We start from the raw sequence: 22,153 nt of genomic DNA on the forward strand, positions 1-22,153 counted from the left end.
CGGCTTTTTCACATTAGGGTCAAAGGTGAAATGGAGCCTACTCCCAGAGGCGTAACACAAGTATGCTCACAAGTATGCTTGTTATTGAACATTCACAGCAACATGTATTGTATCTTCACGTTTCTAACATTGTTTGGCATATTTCAATACAAATCTTCAAAACTTTACAAAAGCCAAAAGGTTTTAAATATAAATATAAATATATATACAGTATTTAACTGCTTAGCACATACTCTTGTATCTTGATGTACACTGGATTGGCTTTAAACACAAACGTAAAGAGTATCAAAAGTGATCCCTGAATCAATTCATTTTTGCTTGGTTTAAAAAGTCTGGACAGCCCTGCTTTATGGGAAGACTTTGTCGCATTTGAAATTCATACAAGCCACGTTGTTATTATACTAGATATGCACATACTGTCAAAATTAGGAAGCAGTAAATATCACATTGTATTTACAGAAATAAGAAAACATATTTTTAGGTGTAATGCTTTATCTAGTTATTGATTCATAGAGCATGGTTATGTCTATAATACAGTATGAAACAAAATCATACATATAAATCAACACCTCTTCTTTTGCATTTATAAAATATAAATCAGATAAATACAACATATCTTATTTGTTATGAACCCATAGAAATAGCTCAAAACACTCAAACTGATGGGAATAATAGCATTTCATTTTTTTCCCTGGATGATGACTCCTTTCATACTTTGTGTCTATGAAAATGAAGCTAGATGCTCATAGAGAATTCTGGCAAGCTGTGATTACAGTATGCGGACTATCCTGTTGTGTTAAACGGAAGAAACAAAAATAAACATCAAGCCAAACATAACATAAGGGTAAAAAGAAAGCATAACGTGAAATGCAATGGAATGGAATTTCCTGCAGCTAGATCTTGCTAAACATATTTAAGTTGAAGCACAGAAGGTACAATCACTGCATACATGTAAAACACAGATAAAACATGTCTTTGGAATTATGTTCTGTAAATATAAAATGAAATTGGATGTAGCATAAGCAAGTAGTTCAGTCACAATTGTGTATATTCATAATGCACATTTGGTCCCCATATTGCACAGCTGTAATTTCTTCTATTTGGCATTTATTGCTTATTATGAAGCCGGTAAATATTATTTTGGCTTGTCTAGAAATAAGAAAAGGCACAGTATGTTTGTGCATTGTGATCCACGCAAAGCCTTAATGGCACCGGTGCTCCCTCGTCAGTGTATTGGTCAAACTTCACATTTGTTTTCATAAAAACAAATAATAAAAAGTACCTAATAACTGTCCTATCATTTGTCTCTTTCACTCTCTCACCCATGCGCACACACACACACACACACACACACAAACACATACAGTACATACACACGTCTTACATGCAGACATATCCACACAAATGCAGCCATGCGCGGCCACGCAAACATTCCAAGAATTGAGAATTGCACTGCAAAGCTATATGTCTCCTTTCTCCTCTCCTGTGCTTTGTGAGTTGTTTTCATTCCACCGTGACAGACTTGGCAAGGTTTCTGGGACAGTCAACCTGCAGAGAAGCCAAATAATTTATCATCATTAACTATGTCAGTTTATATTGTACAGTCGACTAGTTTGTCAACAACGTATGATACATTTGTGCAGCAGTAAGAATGTAATCAAATACGTTCAGCTAAGTTTTCCACGTCGTTAGGTATCTGATCGGATATTCAGCAGTTGATTCATTCCTAGCATGTTTGCCCTGGTATCAAATGGAAATCAAAGGTAGACTTAATGTTGTGTACTGTATGTCGCCCAGAGTACTTACATCATATCCTCGCAGAACGGCCAAGTGGAATGACATCAGCTGCAAGGGGATAACACTCAGGATGCCCTGCAGACAGTCGACAGTACGCGGCAGCTCGATGGTCTGATAGGCGTTTCTGGTTACCTCAGTATCGTCCTGGCAACACAAGATGATGGGCCTGCCCTGATGGGGTGGAGGTGATAGGCAGACATCATTAATGATAGTACAGTGGTGGGTGTAGACATGAGTTAGTCCCTCTTATATCCTAAAATTAACTGAACTTTCACATGAGCCACCTCTGCAGATTAGATTACAATAATTGGATGTACTTAAATCTTTGCTGGTGTTTAAAAAGCCGATTTTATTCCAAGTCATACCACTGTGAATATTATACTTGTGTGAATGTGTGTGCTTCTCACTCTCAAGGACGACTAGTACTGTGGAACCTCCAAAGACGTTTTCAGGAAAAACATGCACAAAAGTAGCACAACATCAAACACGAGGTGTAAATATATCTCATGAGACTTCAGCATATCTCAAGACGTTCCTCTGCATGCTCGTTCTCAACGATATGGGAGAGTACACATTTGTCAGTCTTATTCACAGTGGGGCAGTTAAGAATGTTAAAATATTGCTTGTACAGCAAATAAAGTAAATAGCGAAAGTTACGCCCTGGAACCGATTACAGTAAATGCCCTAATGACAACCAGGGCATTTATTCACCGAGGCGATAATCTGAAGCAGGCGATAATTGTCGAGAAGCAGTTATTTCCCATTTCCCAAAAAATAATAAATTATAAATAACAACTGATTTTTTTAACCTGAATAATGATTTGGGGTGCATGAGAAAGTGGAAAGGAGCACGTACCACTCTTTGACCACGTGGTCATTTATTAACAAGTACATTGTGCAACCCACAGCAGGAACAGAACCAATGTTGTAATAGTTTTGAGCAGGTGATTACTAGAGACTTGGTGGTTATTTGCATTTGTAGAACACACATGGTGATGAAAAGTGACTCAGTGGTTAATTGAATAGAGACGTTAAGTGGAGCATTTAAGAAACTGTAAACTCTCTCTATATACTCTATATATGAGACAAACATGATTGATTCCATGACATACCGATCTTGCAGTGACTTGTTGCAGGGCATTGTGACACTTGGTGTAGCAGGCATCCTTCATGATGATCATGATGACGGGCATGTGTTTGTCAATGAGGGCCAGAGGTCCGTGCTTCAGCTCGCCCGCCAGGATGCCCTCTGAGTGCATGTAGGTGATCTCCTTGATTTTCTGTATTTGAAAAGGTCACAGTGAAACAGAATCTATATTCCTTGTGGAATAATAACTGGAGCAGGCACATGCGCAGTCCTTGACACTGCGACGGTGACGCTAAACAACTCACCAACGCCCCCTCCAGGCAAGTGGCATAATTGAAACCACGGCCCATAACCAGGAGAGACCTTTGTTGGTACAGCTCATCTGCAATGGTCTTGATCTTCTCATCCAGAGACAACACCTTTTTTATCAGCTCTGGGACACACAAAGGATCTTATGATGACATTATGTCATGTTTGTCTGTTTTTGAACATTTAAAAATATGAATGTACTGATGAAGTGAACTGACTTTTTAAAAGACAAAATTCAGGAATATTGAGGATCTGTGTTTCTCTGAGTGTACAGCGTGGTACTTGGTGACTTTCAGGGTTGCCATTCTATATAAACAGCACTAACATAGAATGCGGGGATGAGGTCATCCAAAACAAATGGATCACATCATTTTTGTCCAATCTCAGTGCCCGCACTATTCTTTGACTGTATATATTTGTTTGTGTTAGTAAACTCTTCTACTCCTGAACCGCTGCACACAAAAGGGTGAAAAATTGTCAAAATATGCGCCCCCACTGTGTTGTTTGTGCTATTAGTCTTCTGACAAATACACCACACGGTGGCGCTGTTGCCTGAAAGTTTGACCTCATAAGTTAAATTGACTCAAATTTCTCACACAGCTCAATGCACTTGGCAAAATACCCACCATAACACACCTTTAAGGGACTGACAAGCACATGTCCGTAAAATCTGAGCAAGATTGGTTGAAAAACATGGCCACCATCAAGCCAACTGTCTAGCAGGGGCACTGGCGAGATTTAATAACCAATTCCATAAGTCACTGGCCATTTGTCTAATGATTGTGAAACTCCTGTATTACGTGTGCTAGCATGTCTTCCAAAGCATTTTGACTACAACCCATAGGGGGTGCTGCAAATAATTGGTGTTGTTTTGTTACCAGGTAGCTCCTTGAGGCTGTCGATGATCTCTTGTCTTCTCTTTTGCAGCGAGAGCCTGTCCTCACTCATCATCAGGCCAAACATGATGAGTGCCACAAACTGACTGGTGTATGCCTGCATCACACACACACACACACACACACAGACAGAGGACAAACGTTTTTATATAACCCAAGTGTGATTGTAGGAAGAAAGGTGAGTTATACCTTGGTACTAGCTACGCCAATCTCAGGCCCAGCGTTGATGTGGACTCCACAGTCGGTTTCCCTGCAAATGGAGCTTCCCACAGTGTTGGTTACACCCACTGTGAGAGCACCTCTGTCCTTACAGTATCGCAAGGCCATCAAGGTGTCTGCTGTCTCTCCTGACGGTGCACAGGGGTAAAGAGTTAAAAACAAATAGTGGCACAGAGTGCAGGATGGTTGGTATTTCTGTCACCTGACTGGCTGATGAAGAAGCTGACATCATCTCTAAAAACGGGTGTATTGCGGTCCAGGAAGTCGCTGGCCAGCTCCACCATGACAGGCAGTTCTGTTAGCTCCTCCAGAATCTGTCTGGTCTGAAAATGTTTGAGAGGAAAGCAAGCTCAGCATCGCTTCCACCATAAACTTTATTATTCTCACAAATTTTGATGATCACCCTCGACTCACAGCGACTGCTGCATGGAAACTAGTGCCGCAGCCAATCATGATTAGTCGTCTGCAGCGTTTGATTTCCTTCAGGTGGTCCTTCAGCCCTCCGAGAACCACTAAGAAGGTGGTAAAGCAGGCAGTTGCATTATATGTGCATGCATCTTGCATATAATGTGTGTGATAAATAGGTGAGACATAAATAATATTTTATGCTTACCAGTGTTGGTGTCAAAACAAATTCGACCTCTCATTGTGTTCACCACTGACTCTGGCTGCTCAAAGATCTCCTTCTGCATGAAGGACTCAAAGTTTCCTGCAACGGGGGTGGAAGTACATTAAAATACATAGAGACTTGATTAACATCTTCCACTACATGAGGTAACTTGCACAGTCTAACATAATCAAGTGCACAGTGCAGTTTTACACCAATACGAACTACAACCACAATAATGACCACTGTTACATGAACAGCTCAATTTAAACCAAGTATTATTGTTTGGGTCAGGGGTATCCAAAGTGCTCCCCGGGCAGCGTTTGCAGCTCATAGCTTGTTTTTTAATAGTTAAGAAAAAGTGAAAAATTATAAGAAAAGGTGAAATGTTGTTCATTGATAATAGGCTTTGTCACTGTTATACAGTATAACGTCTTGGCATATCTATATGGGCCTGTACCAAAATATCCCCCCTTTTTTTCTTTTTTAATAGGAAAAAGGACACTCCTGGTTTAGGTAAGGGAGATTTTTTTTATTTATCTAATTGTGCACTTACCGAATCAACTGGCCATTGACTTTAATGGCACGATGCATAACAATTTTACACGATTTCTCCACAATAGTATATGTGATGCTGTAATAGTTGCCTGTATTGTGTACAAAATTGCATACACTTGCATATAGGGTATTTTTAAAATGACTTATATATTTACATTTCTATCTTTATTATTGTTCTATTAAACTATTATGGAATGCATGAAACATCGCGCGTGTATATTTGCATTTTCTATGCCGCTTATCCTCATCGCGGGAGTATGCTGGAGCCTATCCCAGCTGACTTCGGGCAAGAGGAGGGGTACACATATAGACAAACAATGATTTACACTCACATTCATACCTAAGGCAATTTATAGTCTCCAATTAACCTAACATGCATGTTTTGGGAATATAGGAGGAAACCGGAGTACCCGGAGAAAACCCACACACGGGGAGAACATGCAAACTCCACACAGAGATGACCAAAAGCAGATTCTTCCCAGTCTCCTGACTGCATGGCCAACATGCTAACCACTAGGCCACCGTGCCCTCTATTGCATAGTGTGCTTTGGAAAACAATGCTGTGTTGACTACAATCAGCCAACAGAGGGCGTAATAGCATAGGGGAAAAAATCATCTTAAAGGCATTCCTTTAGGATTTTTAAAATCTTTATATGGTTTGCTTTCAAACGTATTTTCTCAAACTGGTATCTGACCTTTCATAATCTGCTGCAGCTCCATTTTTAGGGTTTGGATGGCCCGCACAGGATCCTCACCGGCCTGCCGGTTCATCCTGTGGATGGAAAGTTTCCCTCCTCTCACCACTGCAATATCATCGTCCTCCAGGTACAACACCTTGTTGGTGTGCTCAATAATGGCACTGTCAGTCAAGGGGGACGCATGGTGTTTACAAATGATGCTCAAAATGAAGTGACACGTTTCTATGCATATTTTGATAAGACGGCAAAATGAGAGTTTATGTCATGTTTCTCACCTGGCATCAGAGGCAAAGTAATACTCCACAGCCCTGCCATCGCCTACAGAGTTAATAGTGCTGTCCTGGCGGTTATGATTGTTCTTTTCCTTGATGTCCTCCTTTAGGAGAGCTGCGGGGTTAAAAATCAGGTCAGGAAATTCTTCCTGTGAGCTTCCACAAGTGGAAAAAGGGTCACTGCAAACCTAATTCTTCCTGGTAAGAAATCCTGAGGATGACCTTTTTACTTTGCGAAGGTCATTCTAGCAAAAATAACTGACATGACATGCACTGTGAAGAATGATTCAAATCTTCTTCGATGTTATTTAAGCAGATTTAGGTTGTTGTGTGATATCAGGGAGTAGTCTGTGTACAGTTTGTCATCTATACTGTACAGTTCTACGACATTTCAAACAGACGGCAAGTGGCACTAAAAGGTTTTTCCAGCCATTGAATTGACACACCCAGGCTGGCTGTGTCCACACTCCACAGCAACTACAGTAACTCTGCCTTGCACTTTGAACTGGTGTCACTTGTTTCTTTAAGAAACCATATGTGAAAAGACAGCAGTCTGCGAACAGACAAGACAAATATGCAATGGCAAATTGAAAATATGAAACAGATCAAGGTAGCTATTTTATCATCTGCGTGTAGTCATCCAGCTACAGTTTTGTACTTTGGTTTTGCTTCACAGACTGGGGCTGAGAAGCGCGCTCTTTGCAGGAAGCCTCAGAATGTTTTTTCCAGAGAAGTTTCCATGAAATATCTGGCAGCTAACTTTTCTCAGAAGGTTTCACAATGAATTATTATACAATATTACCCCAAATGCACACAGAGACTCTTTACCACCACTAATTTCTAATGAGTCAATACACATTTGACACATGTTGATACTAACCACATTCGTTTTGTTACATTCAGGGCAGAAATGCGGTTGTCTCTTCAACAACTATGTTAGTTTTGGGATTTCTGCCTCAACTACGGCGGGAGACGGATATAACGCCGAGTGTTTTGTGAGGTTTGAGGTTTTTTGCAGGCATTTTTGTGATGCAAATGTTTTAATGTTTTGAATGCGTATTGTTTTTAGAAGCCAATCTCTTTTACTTAATTGTTCCCAACAACTGAGCGGAACTTTGTTCTTCCTCACAGAAATCAGAACTGGATTTAGGAGACCAAGTAGGGGGTAAGTCGCTGTTATTGGACTACAATGCTGATGGGGATGTCATACAACTTCATGTCAAAAAATACGCACTATTCCTTTAAATTAAGCATCCTTTGGATGTTGTGGAATCTTTAAACAAGATTTTCTTTGTTGGGAAAACCAAAAAACTTATTTTGAGAGTTATTTGCTGAATTTTGGATGAACTAAACTAAGCTCATGTCTGAACTAAACTAGACTCAAAGTAATCCTTCATTCTAAAATGAAGTATATACTATAAAGTCAATGAGTAAATAGCCCTTAAAACTAGGCTAATTATCTAACATGTCTAGAAATATGATTTTAAATCTTGGCAAGTGGCAAATCATTTATATTCTTTTATTTAAGTGAAACCAAGCAAATGTATTTGTGTTTCATAATCTTCTGAAACATTAAAACACAAAAGTCAGACATCGATTGTAACTGTAGTACATATTTGGATGTAGTGTTTTACTTGCGGTCTGCGACCCACCCAGAATGGATCCGCGACCCAAAAGTGGGACCCACTTTACCAGGTGAGAATCACGGCTGTAGATGTTAGCAGGTGATTAGCACCAAGAACAACACCATTGCTGCCATATTTAACATTTTAATGTAATCCCAGTTTACACTAACCTATAGTTTGTGTATGTCATTGTGTAGTGCACCTGCACAATCTGATGAGATGAGATCCAATAGAAGAAGTGGTTCAAGAATTCTGCCTCCAAGAAGACAAGAACACTCAGCTTTCATGTTTATCACAGTCGTCCCTCACTATAATGTGCTATTTCAAAAAATAATTCATGAATAAATGATGGCTGTTTCCTGGTTATTATTAGTACAACAATATGAAAAGACAAGTTATATGTAGTATTCTGGTCACTAGGCATCAGTACTGTTATAAGACGATTACATTACCTTTCACACCGCATGGAGACTGGTGGAAGGCAGAGCCGAGCCGACGTGCCAAGGCTGACATCGAGTGAAAAAAAGCTTCTCCTCTCATTTCGTGTGAAAGTGGTAAGTTTTTGGCTTCTTTGTCCTTCCTCGCTCGGTTTGAAACATTTTCTTAACCCTTTAGGTGCCAGATTTTTTTTCAGTTTTGACATTATTATTTCAAAAGGTTGTAGCGTGAAAATGGTTAGAGATAAAGGCATACAGTAAATGATCAAAATCATCAGCGTGACCCAAAGTTTGTGATGGGGGTAAATTTACTCATCTAATTTGCATATTATGACATCACCAGGCTCAGAATTTGTCAGATCCAGCTCTTGTTTTGTGCAGATGTACCTAATGACGTGTCCAGCGAGTGTATACACTATCTGTGAGCAGCATGCGCTGAGGCAGTGCAATGTGAGCGCGACGTGGCAGACAAAAGCGAGGAATGGTACTCACCACCCTTGTACTGGACAGGGATGTGTTCAGTTGACAGCTCATGTTCGCTCCGTACTCCAATGAGCAACGGACTTCCTCTCCTGTTGGCAGACAGGAGAAGGTTAGTCGCTTTACAACAAGGTCACTTTTCCGTGGTTTATCAACATTCCATGTTCCATTGTTATTTGTCCTTCTTGTCATCAACCATACATTCATTACTGTCTTTGATAGGCAGTGGAGGTGACAAAGGTGTAGTTGAATTTCACAGGTGTGACTGACCAGAAAGCAAACAGAACATCTAAACTGCACCTCTTCATGTCAAGCTGGTTATGGAGACAGAAATTCTTAAGGCCTCTCCTTTAGATGTTGTCTCCCCTCCCTGTAGTATTTGCATGGCTGGATCAGCCTTTTCTTTCTCTCTCCCTCTCTAGTTAAGATTCCTCCGGGTCTCGGCTCCACTGACGTAAGCCTGCTGGTTGTTTTAAGGGGTGTGGGGCTTGAAGTGAAGCTTGCAAACAGAAACATGTGGTCGTTATCCAGTACAATATTTACCCTGAGGGAGTGAAAAAGGGGGAAGCCAATGGATGGTAGAAAAGTGAGATGTGTTGGTGGAAAGAGAGACAGCGAGAGAACAATAGAGTGAGATGAAACTGAAAAGTAGTTGGAAGTTGATCGTACAAGAGGTGGCAAGTATCACTATGCAAACATTTCTTCATGCCTTTTTCTATTAAATTATGCTTTTTTTCAGCATCTTCAGTCAAAGTGAGTACACCACTCACATTTCAGCAACCATTCTCAAGCAAGGGTGTCCAAACATTTTTTTTTATTGGCCCACAGCACATTCTAAAAATATAATTTACCAAGAAAACTTAAAAAAATACAACAAACAGCAAAAATAAAAAAAATCAGTAATTTTACACAAATTAAGTCAAAATATTAACAGAAAAAAAAGTTGTAAACTAACAAGAAAAAGTCGTAAATTATGAGAATGACAGCGTAATATTATGAGGAAAAATAACATCATTTTAGTAGCATAATGTATTATGCTATACATATGTATTATTTTTAAAAAAAAATCAGAATATTGTTACAAAACAAACAAAACAACACTTTTTTTTGAAAATTTGGTTGCAGAAAAGTTATAATGCTACAAAAATAAAGTCAAAATATTATGGGAATAAAGTCATAATTACAAGAGTAACATTTACAGAACTAAGGTTCAAATAGTTGTAAAAAAATAAATAAATAAATTATCAGCAGCAGAAATAGAAAAAACAGCCGGAATTTTACGAGAATAATGTCAAAACATTACAAGAAAACTGTTGTATTCTATCAAGAAAAAAAGTCCCAATTTTATGAAAATAAATTTGTGATATTATGAGAAAACCTAATGTCTTCTTTTAATAACATCTATTTTAATTATAATTAATTTATTATAGTAGCGCAGATTTGAAATATTAAAGAAAAAAGTCCTAATATTATGAGAAACAAACAAAACAAAATATAATTTTTTGAAAATTAGGCTGGGGGAAAAAAAGATATAATATTACAGAAACTATTTGGAAAATTACAACAAAAAAAAAACAACAGCAAAAATGGGAAAAAAGAGCAAAGACCAAAGTTTGTACTACAAATACGCTCTTTCACTTACTTGTATAACATTATACAAGTAGCTTGTATATCATTATATTTATTATTATTATTTGTATTATCATTTTATATCCAGGGTGTACCCCGCCTGTCGCCCAAAGTCAGCTGGGATAGGCTCCAGCATACCCCCACGACCCTAATGAGGAGAAGCGGCATACAAAATGGATGGATGGATGTACATGTGTTGGTTTACAAAATATCAACGTGGCCCTTGCGTCCTTTCATTTTTCACCATGTGGCCCTTGGTGGAAAAAGTTTGGACAACCCTTTTCTCAAGGGACAATACTGTAGGACTGAAACGTGGATATATTCTCAGAAAACGACTCAACACACAGCTATTATTGTCACAAGTGAGTACCAAGATAATTGTGTCTTGCCTACAGCCAAGCATGGTCGTGGTAGCGTCACAGCCTGGGACTGCATGAGTGTTGCCGACACTGGAAAGCTGCAGTTGACTGAGGGAAAGATGAATTCCAACATACTTTGACATTCTGAAACACAGCATGATGCCCAACCTTGGGGAACTGGCCAAACATGATAAGGAGCCCAAACAAACCTCCAAGATGACAAGTGCCGTGCTCAAGAAGGTGAAGCTGATGGAGTGGCCATGTACGGTATATCTCCAGGCCTGAACCTAATTTAGCACCTTCAGGGGCATCCTCAAGTGGAAGGCCATCATGGAGGAGTAGAAAAGGATTCCAGTAACCACTTGTGTAGCCTCCCACATTCACACCATGCTGCTGAGAGAGACGCCACATGCCGGCTAGCTCATTGAAACATGGCTAATGCCTTTCCTGATGTTGAAGATCCTCCACCATCCTTCAGATTTGGTGTTTGGGACCACTTTGGATTTCAGTCAAGTATCACCCCGATGGCAAGCGCGTCGTTGACAAAAAAACAACAGTACGTCGCAAGTGTCACACAATGCTAAACTCCGGCGGTGGAAACAAACATGACGCATTTACGCCGACATCACCCCGATGTGAAAAGAGACAAAACATGCTACAAACTTTACCCAGGTCATTTAGGCAGCCATTAGCACATGATTCAAAGAGGGCAGAAGAGATCGTACAAAAGAGAACTGTACTTTTAAGGTGAGAAAAATGTTGGCAATTTCAATTAAATTAAATTTCAATTACATTTTTTGTGTATGGCTGCACCCGTGACAACCACACTGGGAAATTACAACTTGGGCATTTGTGCAATACTTGTATGTGCCTTGACTCATACAGGTTGGGAAACACTTATCTATGAAAGTGCATGTGAATGCTGGAAAAAGGAATTATCTCGATGAATTGCTGAAAAAAGAAATGAGTGAGGGTAAATACCGTGGAAATGTGCACTCTGCGGATCACAAAGAGAATAGGGATGACATCAGAGTAATCTGATTGGAAGCACAGTAGGAAAAAGGCCGACTTCTGTAGGTGCACTAGTACTACACAGGAATCTTAACAACGGCACTGAAATGATACTGAATCATAAGTTAGCGCCTGCGGGCTCATTTTTATGCCCTCTTTGTCACCGATTGCCCTTCGCTCCTGCAATCTAATTCTCCTTGATCTATGATGTCTGACTGGAGCAAGAAAGATAAAAAAATTCAAAAATGAAATGAGTGATTAAGCCGGCAAGGTCTGAAACGGGAAACTCTCCATTAATGAGTCACAAGGACGCCGGCCGAGGGCCAACAACTCTAAGCCCGGAGGCCCGAGAGTAAAGAAGGAAGCTATGTCCAGAATGGAGACTGAGGCCAAAGGAGAGAGAACGTTAGTCAAGCCCAGAAGAGAGAGGGACTTGGATTCAACCTTTGCTCCTTCTGGGTCTTTGGGCACATAAGGGAGTCACACAAGCATGCCAGTGGAAGTTTACACACCTTTATGCTTAACACAAAGCACATATCTGACATGTATTTCCTACAACAAAGCTTAATGAGTAAACGAAAGCCGAATGACAAAGCATCTTTAGAACTGCTTCACAGGGATGGCTCATAGCAAACTCATCAATCCCCTCGCACCTGTACCGGAGCATACAGTGTAATACCAGAGCTGTGTGTGCTATAGTGTGTTGACCAACCTGGCAGACACGGCCTCTCCGGGGTAATGGCGGCTTTTAAACACCAAGGCAAAAGCTCCCTCCTAAGACAAGAAGAAGAGATAAATCAACAAGAGTTTACCTTGAAATTCAATTCCATTCATCACCAAAACATTACAGTTGACCCTTTATTCTTACATGAACAAAGTGATCCCAAAATGTTTCCCAAAAACAGTTATGGTAAGAAACATACAGTATGCATTAAAGAGTGGGGTTACAGGGAAATAAAACTTCTATTGTGTAACATCAGCTGTGTTTCGAAAGCACTGCGGTGGCCAGAAGTACAACTGGCTTAATTTGAGTGTGGTTTTAGAGATCGGGGGGTGGGTAAGTTTTGTCTTGCTCATACAGCGGTCTGTGGGGTCTAACAGTCTGGTTCCCATTATTCAAAATAACGCAGAAGCACAGACATCCCACTCACACCCTAAAGTGCGACACTTCCAAAAGTCACGCAGTGGAAAACACAGTCTTGTGATGCTGACAGTGTGGTTGCCATGGAGAATATTTTATGATGGTGTCTCAAGTAGGCAGGAACACACACACACTTACTCACACAATTGAGCAATGTGTAGGACCAAACACAAACACCAAAGTGACGTTACCCATGGGTGCGCAACTAGAACAGTTCATAAAAATGTCCACCCTGGAACACAAAAGTGAAGAATAACGAGAGAGATCACGTGCGTGCCGCTCACCAGCTGCTGAATGACTCTCTCCACCAGCGTGGAAAAACTGATGCTGTCGTCCTCCCGGTTGTCGTAAACATATTTGATCAACTTTGGGATCACTTCTGTGTCCGTCTCGGACTCAAATGCATATCCTTTGGTGATCTGAGGACAGTAGGACACACGATACTGATCAGGAGTGTCCAAACTTTTTCCACTGAGGGTCACATGGCAAAATATGAAAGGATGCAAGGGACACTTTGATATTTTGTAAAGATGCTAAGAAGTTCAAGAAAAAGCTGCATCTCAACTTTGTGATATAGGTGAAAAAGCCCATTATTACTTGTAGTATCAACTTTGTGCTTTGCTCGTTTTTTTCCCCCATTTTTGCTGTTTTTTTTAACTGTTCCATATATTTCAAATTTCTTTTTAAATAATCTTCATAAGTTTCTATTTGTAATATTATGATTCCCATCATATTTTGACTTTATTCCCATAATATAATAACTTCTTCCCCAACTTATTTTTTTCAAAAATGACAACTTTATTTTGTTTTATTTCTCTTAATATTACAACTTCAAAAAAAGTAAAAAAAAAATCTTACATATTTCAAAAGTTAACATATCAGAAAAGAGGCAAAAATGTCGATCAATGTTTTCTAAAGTCAAAGCTGATGGGCGTTACTATCTTGCTTTGCCTAAAACACAAATATAATAGGTCTGCTTTCATGGATGACTAAGGAAATAAATAAAATATTCACATTTGAGAGGTTGAAATTAGAGGATCTTTAGATGTTTTTATTTATAAAAACTATTACTCGAATACCAAAGTGGTTGCTGATTAACTGGATACTCGATGAAACATCAATTCATCAATTAATTGATGCAGCTCTAATTAATATTAAGTCATTTTTGGCAAAAAAAAAAAAAGGAAATAAGGACACAACGCATCCGAGTCCTGCCTCCCTTACTCACTGGTTTTCTGGAGCATCATTTATCTTGTATTCATTGACTATAGGAAGTAAAAATCACTTCGTTTTGCCTTTAACATTACTGAAGTTAGCTCAGCAGGCTTGAAAAAGAAGTTTTTCTTTCTTCTTCTCAAGCGGCTGCACCTCTTTTAAAGTCTAATAAAGTCTTATCACACTTCAAAGCCCCGGGACTAGACAATGACCATGTATTATTTACGAGGCGCTAGCAAACATTCTCAGGAATAGAACGACTTACCAGGTAGGCCTTCAGCTCCTTGTAATTGGTGATGATGCCATTGTGGATAACAACAAACTCTGGTGGCAAGATGGGATTAAAAAGATTAGCGATACAGGGGCCAAAGGTCAAAAACAAGTTTGAGCCAGTTGGTAGTAAAACCACCTAATTTCTTCTACAAACTGAACTCGCATTCACAGTCAACTTGTCGATGGTGTCCAGCCTATTACAACTGGTGGAGTTGATGTCATGAACATAAATCAACATATTATATTCTTCTTGGGCTTTTTAAACACTCACGGGAGACCTGCACAGGATGTTTATTGAAGTGTAGCGGTGTAACATGCATTGGATAACTGTATTTATTGGAGGCAGTTTTTTATGTTGCATTTAAAAATAGTTCAAGTTGTTGACACAAAAGGTAAGCGGTCTTATGTTTTTCATTTTGTTCCCTTACTATGGCCTTAAAACCGATGTAGGGACTGGCGTTTCGTTACACGGCTATTTAAGTAGTTTCAGTTTGCCAAGGTGTTTTGTTAACCGAGCTATGCGAGAGTGGTGAAACATCAGGAATGATTTTATGAATTACAAATTTTATTAAAAATGACCTATTTTTTGGGCCCCCTGGCAGTCAAGAGACCTTGGAATTGTCCTGACTTTTCCCCTTTATACGGCTCCCCTGGCCAATAATACTCATTATAAATAAATTGAAAATGCATCACCATCTGTATCGGCCGATTTCAGTCCTGGATGATCGGTATCGGAATCAGCAGCATAAAATCCTGATGGGAGCATCCCTAATTAAAATACTTCAGTGATCATGCATACTTTAACGTATACAGTACAGTACATGGCCTATGAACAAGGCACACTCATAGTAAACACTACACCATGACCATAACAATAGAAGGTGGGAAAGTAAAGGCTTTTTTTAAAATTCATTACCGTTATTGTTGTCAGAGCGATGAGGGTGGCTGTTGAGAGCACTCGGCTCTCCATGCGTGGCCCAGCGAGTGTGCGCAAGGCCGAAATGTGTGCACAATTCCTCCTCCAGGTCTAGAGAGTCTTTCTCTGAAAAAACAAAAGACAACAGAGTCCACTTTATGTGACATGGGCACATTGTAGCCTCAAGCCAGAAACATGATGTTTAACATTTGTAACAGACATCGGTGTGCAGTCTAAACACAAACATAAATTCTATTATTTGTTCCATGAAATTGTATTAATATATTTCCAACAGTCTATTATCTTCATGTCGCAGCGTGTCTATTGGCTGCACTAGTTCCAGTATGTGTATGTTGAGATTTTTTTGTCCAATCAGGTTCCAGCTTCTATGTGTTGCAATGTCAGTCTCATCTGCACAGGGCCTGCGGAATCAGCAGTGCTGGCGGATGTCAGTTAAACACTATTAGCAATGGGGATGTCACTTTAACCAATCAGTTTTCAGATTCGCCTAAAAGGGACAGCTAGCTGGCCCACAAGAACATCAGCACTTTTCTGATTGGTTGCACACCCACAATGGCTGATGGAGGAGGAGGAAAAATGGACTTGGTGTTGAACATTCTTGAAAATCCCTTTTCAAGGCGGACTTTTCCAGAAAAGCTCGACATCCTAAACAGAGGTTGGCCAACCCCAAAACTAGGTAGCTTGTCTTAGGCCCTGACCACACGGTAACGCTCCGAAGACTTTTTTTTTGCCGGGTTGAAAACATTCCCGTCCACACTGTGCCGGATTAGTAAATAGTTGCATCCAGACGGGAACGGATCACTTGAGTGAAAACAACGCGCACGCGGAACCACGTGACACACTAAACCATAGAAGACGAAACGTCACATGCGCTTAAGTTCGTTGTCTTCCGCTTTCCAAGGCTCATCTAGACTAACGAGAAGTGGAATTACTTCTAGGAGTCATTATGGAATATAAGACAACACAATATCAGGAGAATATCGACTGGGGTGAGTCATGTCAGTCAAAATATTCAGATATTAGGTTGGCTAAGCTGACTTCAGGTCATGTAACGGCGACAGGGTGGCGGTGGGTCGGTGACATCATCGTTTTTGGGTCGGCTGTCTACACAAAAACAACAAGCTGGCGTTTTCAGATCTTCCTACTCTGGAAGCCGTTTTCCAAAAATACCGTTTCACCAAAACCCAGAACGCTGTTTCCGTGTGGACGAGAGGCTGAAACGATAAAATAATTTGCCATTTTGATCTGAAAACTTTTCCGTGTGGCTAGCCATTGGTCTCACACACACAGATGAGTGCTTACGAGCGGAACAACTGGCTTACAGCCTTTAAAGACCATACTCTGATGAATTTTTATGTTTTTGTCATGTGATTAAATAAACATTAATTCAGAACTGCTCCAGAAGATGCTGTAGTGTAGAGGATTGGGGTCGTCTGACGCTTCACAATTCACCAGTAGCTCACCACTGGACGTTACGCAATGGTCCGTATCAGGCGTATCGGCAATAATTGCTTTCAAAGATAAAACGTTAAGTGGGTTTTGTGCTTTAGTAATAATGCTGTTCAACCCCAACATGTGAAATGCCTCTCTCTGTAATGCCATGCCTTGTTATATTGCGTTTTTATGTACAGTAATCCCTCGTTTATTGCAATTAAATGGTTCCAGACCCGACCGTGATAAGTGAAATTCTGCAAACTAGGATTCATTATTTAGAAACCTGTTTACGACCTTCTAAATAGGTTTTTTAACATGATTAGTAATCTAGACATGAAATAGCACCCCTATAGTCACCTTTTCACTTGTATTACCCAACACAGTAGACATAATAAGAGTAAATAAGACATGTAAGACATTAATAAGGCTCATGCTAATGTGTTGCTATAAATATGTTCCCATAGACAGCTGAGTGAGGGGCGGACAGTAAGTGACATTAAGGGTTCAGAGTTGAGTTTCAGTTTGCCGTGGGTTACCGTGTTTTTATTAGGGATTATTATGCCTGTTGTGAGATAATTCAAAAATGCAATAAAATCTTGTTGTTCCGGCGATCAAGTCTGGTGCTTGTGTGTCTCACCAAACATTACATTAACATTACTGACACCTAGCGACCAGTGTGGAATACTACATATCAACGTATTTGAATGCATCTTGGCAATTCCTTATATACTTGTGTTTTAGTTCATTTAGCCATTTCCATGCTTGAAAATGCTTTATTTAGGCAAAAAAATACAAGGGTTCCAAATGCACTGCCTGCCACTGGTAACAAATGTTTCAAACAATAACATGACTTCAGGGATCCAATAGAAAAGCAAGGTGCATAAACCTACTGTAGAGCTCCTCGTCTAGAGCCTTGACCTTGCCCCTCTTCTTGATTAAACAGATGGATTTGCCCTTTATGTCAGAGTTCTCCTTATTTTTTCCATCCACAGCAACACCTGTGAACAAACAACAGGCAACATAAACATTCATCAAATACAGTTTAATAGGGATGGAGGAAACTTACCCAATCTCCATTCATGATATTATTATTAATAAATTATAAAGTAACTTAGCTAGAGAAAGCAGGTGGAAAGCTAGTGCAATATACTTGCAAATGAGCATGTGGTCAAAGAGAGCTACTTTTTTCTTTCCACTCGCATTCACTCCAAATCATTATGAAAGTTAAAAAGTAAGTTATTGTATATTATGAGATTTCAAATTTAGTAAACAGTTTACCTCCAATTATCACCTACTTTGAATTAATCCCTCATTATCTCTGCAGTTTAGGTACTGCAAACAAAAAGCATTTACGTCTATTTGTGTGTGTGTGTGTGTGTATGAAACAGCTGTTTGACGACCTCTGCTTCATCCTGTTCAAATAGGATGAGTAAACATAAAGTGTATTGATACAATGATACGTGGGTGTGGGTGTGTGGGTGTGTGTCTTGTGCTTTGTGTGTACATTATTAAAAATTATAAAGATATTAACCAAAGAAGTGGAGCTGGATTTTAGGTTTAATGTTCTGAAATCAAGATTTGCTTTGTGGAATCCTTGCCAGTGATGTCAATGGCTGTGAAGTAACAAGGGGTCACCTGAGGTCAACTGAAAATGACGGTGGCTCGAATAATGTGATTGTGAAGTCTGCTGGAAAGCCTAGCGCAGTCACAGCGAGCCCAATGAATGACTTGGAGTACACCTACCTACCTATTCATGCAACAACAATAAAAACACTGTTGCTCAACGCACATGCATGTGTCCTATATTTGATGCGATTACTACTGATAACCACCAGCATCATGAAAAATTCTACAAGGTGAAGTTCATCAAATCTTGTGAGACTTCAGCTCAGCGAGCACCTAAAAGATGAACATCATGTGCATTTTGCGTTTCCTCTCTCAGACAAATCCTTTATTGTAGGACTGGTTGCCAGCCAATCACAGGGCACATATAGACAAACAACCATTCACACTCACATTCATACCTATGGACAATTTAGAGTCGCCAATTAAGCTAACATGCATGTTTTTGGAATGTGGGAGGAAACCGGAGTACCCGGAGAAAACCCACGCACGCACAGGGAGAACATGCTCCACATAGAAATGGTCAACGGAGATTCGAACCGATCTCCGGTGGCCAACATGCTAACCACTAGACTACCGTGCGGCCCGTCGCGTCTTCAATGAAGGTAAGAGTAACTTTAAGTATTAATGTATCTGTTTTATTTATCATTGATGTGTATTTAGAATGGTTTGATGCATGTACAACTTTAAAAATGTGTTTTGGGTTAACATTTTTGAGAGTCAACCGCTGATGACATCATAGACGGGCACCGGTTACCATTTTTTTGTTAGCAAGCTATGCTAGCAAGAATGTTTGTGATTAAAAATACATGAAGAACACAGTTGAACTCATGCAGTGTGTTAATAACCTGACAAAAACGTGCGCCATATTGTACGTTAAACGTAAAATGTGCGCAAACAGGGGCAAAGTTTTGGCGCAAATTTTCGACTTCAACTGAAAAACACACGAACCAAGACGGACGCTAACCGAGATTCCAGTGTACCTTAACTGCCACTGGCATGGTAGCGTCAAACATACTGCCTTTGTAACCTTGACATTTGACTTACACATCATGGGAACATAATGTCGCTTTTTGGTCCCAATAAAGGAGTCTAACAATGATCCTCAGGGGATTCATGGACAAATCTTGAGGCACAAAACTGCTGCCCATTTGTGACAGTAAAATATCTATCATCTACCAGTCCCGCTCCATCGTCATACAGCACATACATTACATAAAGTCTTGTTCCTCTTGCTTCATATACTGTTAAATGTGTGCCTGTGCAGTGTGTGTGTGTGTGTGTATACCTGCTGAATCGTAGCCTCTGTACTCCAGTCTCTGCAGCCCGTTCACTAGTGTCTCAAATATCTCCTTCCTGGTGCGAGGCACTTGATGGTTTAGGTAAGCAAAAATCCCTTTAGGACAGAGAAAGGCAGCGTTAAGAAAACTATTTTGGAACTATAAGTCAATATTTCCATTTCAAGAACAGTTCAACTCACATGATGGAGTGTACATCTATCTGTATCTGTATGAATGCTTTTCACCTGACATTAGCAGCCACACTCCTGGGACATTTGATTAGATAAACCTGCACAATCTAATGCAATCCAAGAGAAGAGCTGCCTTTACATACAGTATATTTTTAAAAATCTTAGGTCAGTTGATATCTAAAAAAAAATATATATACTTTCAATCCCCTTAAACAGTTCAACAAAAATAATAATTTTAGTAGTACGTCTCATTTAAAAATTCAATACGGGCTCCATCCTGTATGGTAAGACATTCAATCATGTGTTGAGGTTTCACTTGAAAGGAAAAAATTAAAAAGTGAAACGTGTTATCATTTTAATCAGCCCTATTTGTCAAATATGACCAAAAAAACAATACAATCTCAATGTAGTCATATTTAGAAATATTTTTAAAATAGTTATTTTCAGCCACCAGGTATTGCATTCAGTTTTGACGTGCATCAGAACAAAAGGATTATTTTTTCAAAACACTTTTTAACAGTGGGAAATTGGACATTTTGCTATATTGCAAATATATAAAATATATTGCAAAAACTCATTTATTAGAAATACCTCCAAGTATGATGATTTTATATATATATTTATATATAAAATAAATAATAATAAAGTTACGCTTAAGGGATTATAATCAGCACAATCATAAAAAGAAAATAATAATCATTCTAATAAATTGCACAGTGGGTTTATGCTTTCCATAACGGGGGCTCTGTCAATGTTGTGTGTGTGTGTCCTGCAGGAATGTTCCCCACGCGCACACGCAGACACACACACAATCACACAGCTGTCCATTGAGTCGGGGACATTGCACACAGCGCTGCAGCAGCCAGGTAAACAGGTTGTAGCGAAGGAAGAGGAAAAACCTTGTTAAAGATTGACTTGAAAGTTGTAAAGGTCCCTCCCACGAGTGAGCTCGTCTCCGTATGTTATCATTATTTGCCAACAGTGTGATTTGAGTCAGATCTTTCTTTTTTTCTGCTAAGTGTCATAACTTGGGTGTCCAGTAGTCACCGGGAAGGGAGGGGGTGTTGGGGCACGGACACGTAGCAGTTCAGCGTGAAGCCACAAAAGTGTACAGTTTTACAGCGGTTACTCCTCCCGAAAAAGAAAGAAATAACCACCAGAGTTGAGTAGTGATAAGGTCCCAACTTTGCACAATTCTGTGTCAATGCGTGGAGCATGAAGTCGCTCAACTGTGTGAGTTAAAAAGCTCAACGACTCCAAGGAGTTGAATGAAAACAACACTTACCGCACATGCTTCAGGCTTTGTTGGATCAGGTCAGGTTGGAATTTGTTGTAATCTCAACAGGAGTGATGATGCTTCTGCCTTGTCAAGTCCACAGCGACTGGATGTGAACATTTAAACGGTGATTCCTGGAGAGGCAAGCGGCCACACCTCTACATTAACGCCTGACTCCGCCCCTTTGCCAGCACGTCATGATTCTCCACATTTTCACTGCTGAATAAAACGACCCCAACTAAAACAGGAACACATTTTTTTGTTGTTTCTAGTTTAAACTAAATAGTGAAGTGGCCTCTTACTTTGTCTTTCTTCCTCACTCCGTTTGAAACCATTTAAGTTTAGAATAAATAAATTGGAGGCTAACTAGTTAGCTCGTAGCATGCTATGTTTATTATGTCCCTGCAGTGATCCCTGTGCATAAGAGTTGCGCAATGTGGTCTAAATAAAGAATAATAGGAGCGTAAAGGTGACTATAGGGGTGTTATTTCATGTGTACATGGCTCTAGCAGTTGTATTTAGTAAGTATTTAGAAAGTCATAACAGGTTTTCTGTGCTCTAACTACAAAACTATTCCATTTATTAATATTGAATCCAACTTTGCTGAGATTCTGGAGGTCGGGTCCGGAACCAATTAACCGCAATAAACAAAGGACGACTTGTGCAACCAACTTAACACCAACAGATAAGCAGACACACACGGCAGGGCAACAAGTTAAATAACATTAAACAATATAACATTAACATGTAATGTTAATATGTGGCCCTTCATTGGAAAAGTTTGGACACACCGGATTTA

At 39.7% G+C, this 22,153-nt stretch overlaps 1 protein-coding gene across 1 annotated transcript; it reads right to left on the reverse strand.

The window, feature by feature from the left end:
* Positions 1 to 237: 237 nt before the first annotated feature.
* gfpt2 (glutamine-fructose-6-phosphate transaminase 2) lies at positions 238 to 21,505 on the reverse strand. Its single transcript, XM_054791889.1, has 19 exons — positions 21,364 to 21,505; positions 19,896 to 20,003; positions 17,875 to 17,982; positions 15,530 to 15,655; positions 14,606 to 14,664; positions 13,410 to 13,544; positions 12,697 to 12,758; positions 8,998 to 9,077; positions 6,447 to 6,558; positions 6,169 to 6,332; positions 4,922 to 5,017; positions 4,723 to 4,820; positions 4,511 to 4,631; positions 4,279 to 4,436; positions 4,072 to 4,186; positions 3,190 to 3,317; positions 2,910 to 3,077; positions 1,807 to 1,968; positions 238 to 1,548 (listed from the first exon to the last, which is right to left on the reverse strand). Exons 1-19 carry the CDS (start codon positions 21,368 to 21,370, stop codon positions 1,504 to 1,506), a joined length of 2,052 nt encoding a protein of 683 aa, XP_054647864.1. The 5' UTR covers positions 21,371 to 21,505; the 3' UTR covers positions 238 to 1,503.
* Between the last annotated feature and the right edge of the window lie 648 nt (positions 21,506 to 22,153).

This window comes from Dunckerocampus dactyliophorus, chromosome 11 (genome assembly GCF_027744805.1).
Source record: "Dunckerocampus dactyliophorus isolate RoL2022-P2 chromosome 11, RoL_Ddac_1.1, whole genome shotgun sequence".
In the NCBI taxonomy this organism is placed as follows: Eukaryota; Metazoa; Chordata; class Actinopteri; order Syngnathiformes; family Syngnathidae; genus Dunckerocampus; species Dunckerocampus dactyliophorus.

Bases quoted from the DNA above. Each gene is read 5' to 3' on its own strand.
- gfpt2 (XM_054791889.1), bottom strand. The intron at 4,632-4,722 runs GTGAGTCGAGGG...AAACATTTTCAG, and splicing joins GTTTCCATGCAGCAGTCGCT to ACCAGACAGATTCTGGAGGA. The intron at 3,078-3,189 runs GTGAGTTGTTTA...TTTCAAATACAG, and splicing joins CTTGCCTGGAGGGGGCGTTG to AAAATCAAGGAGATCACCTA.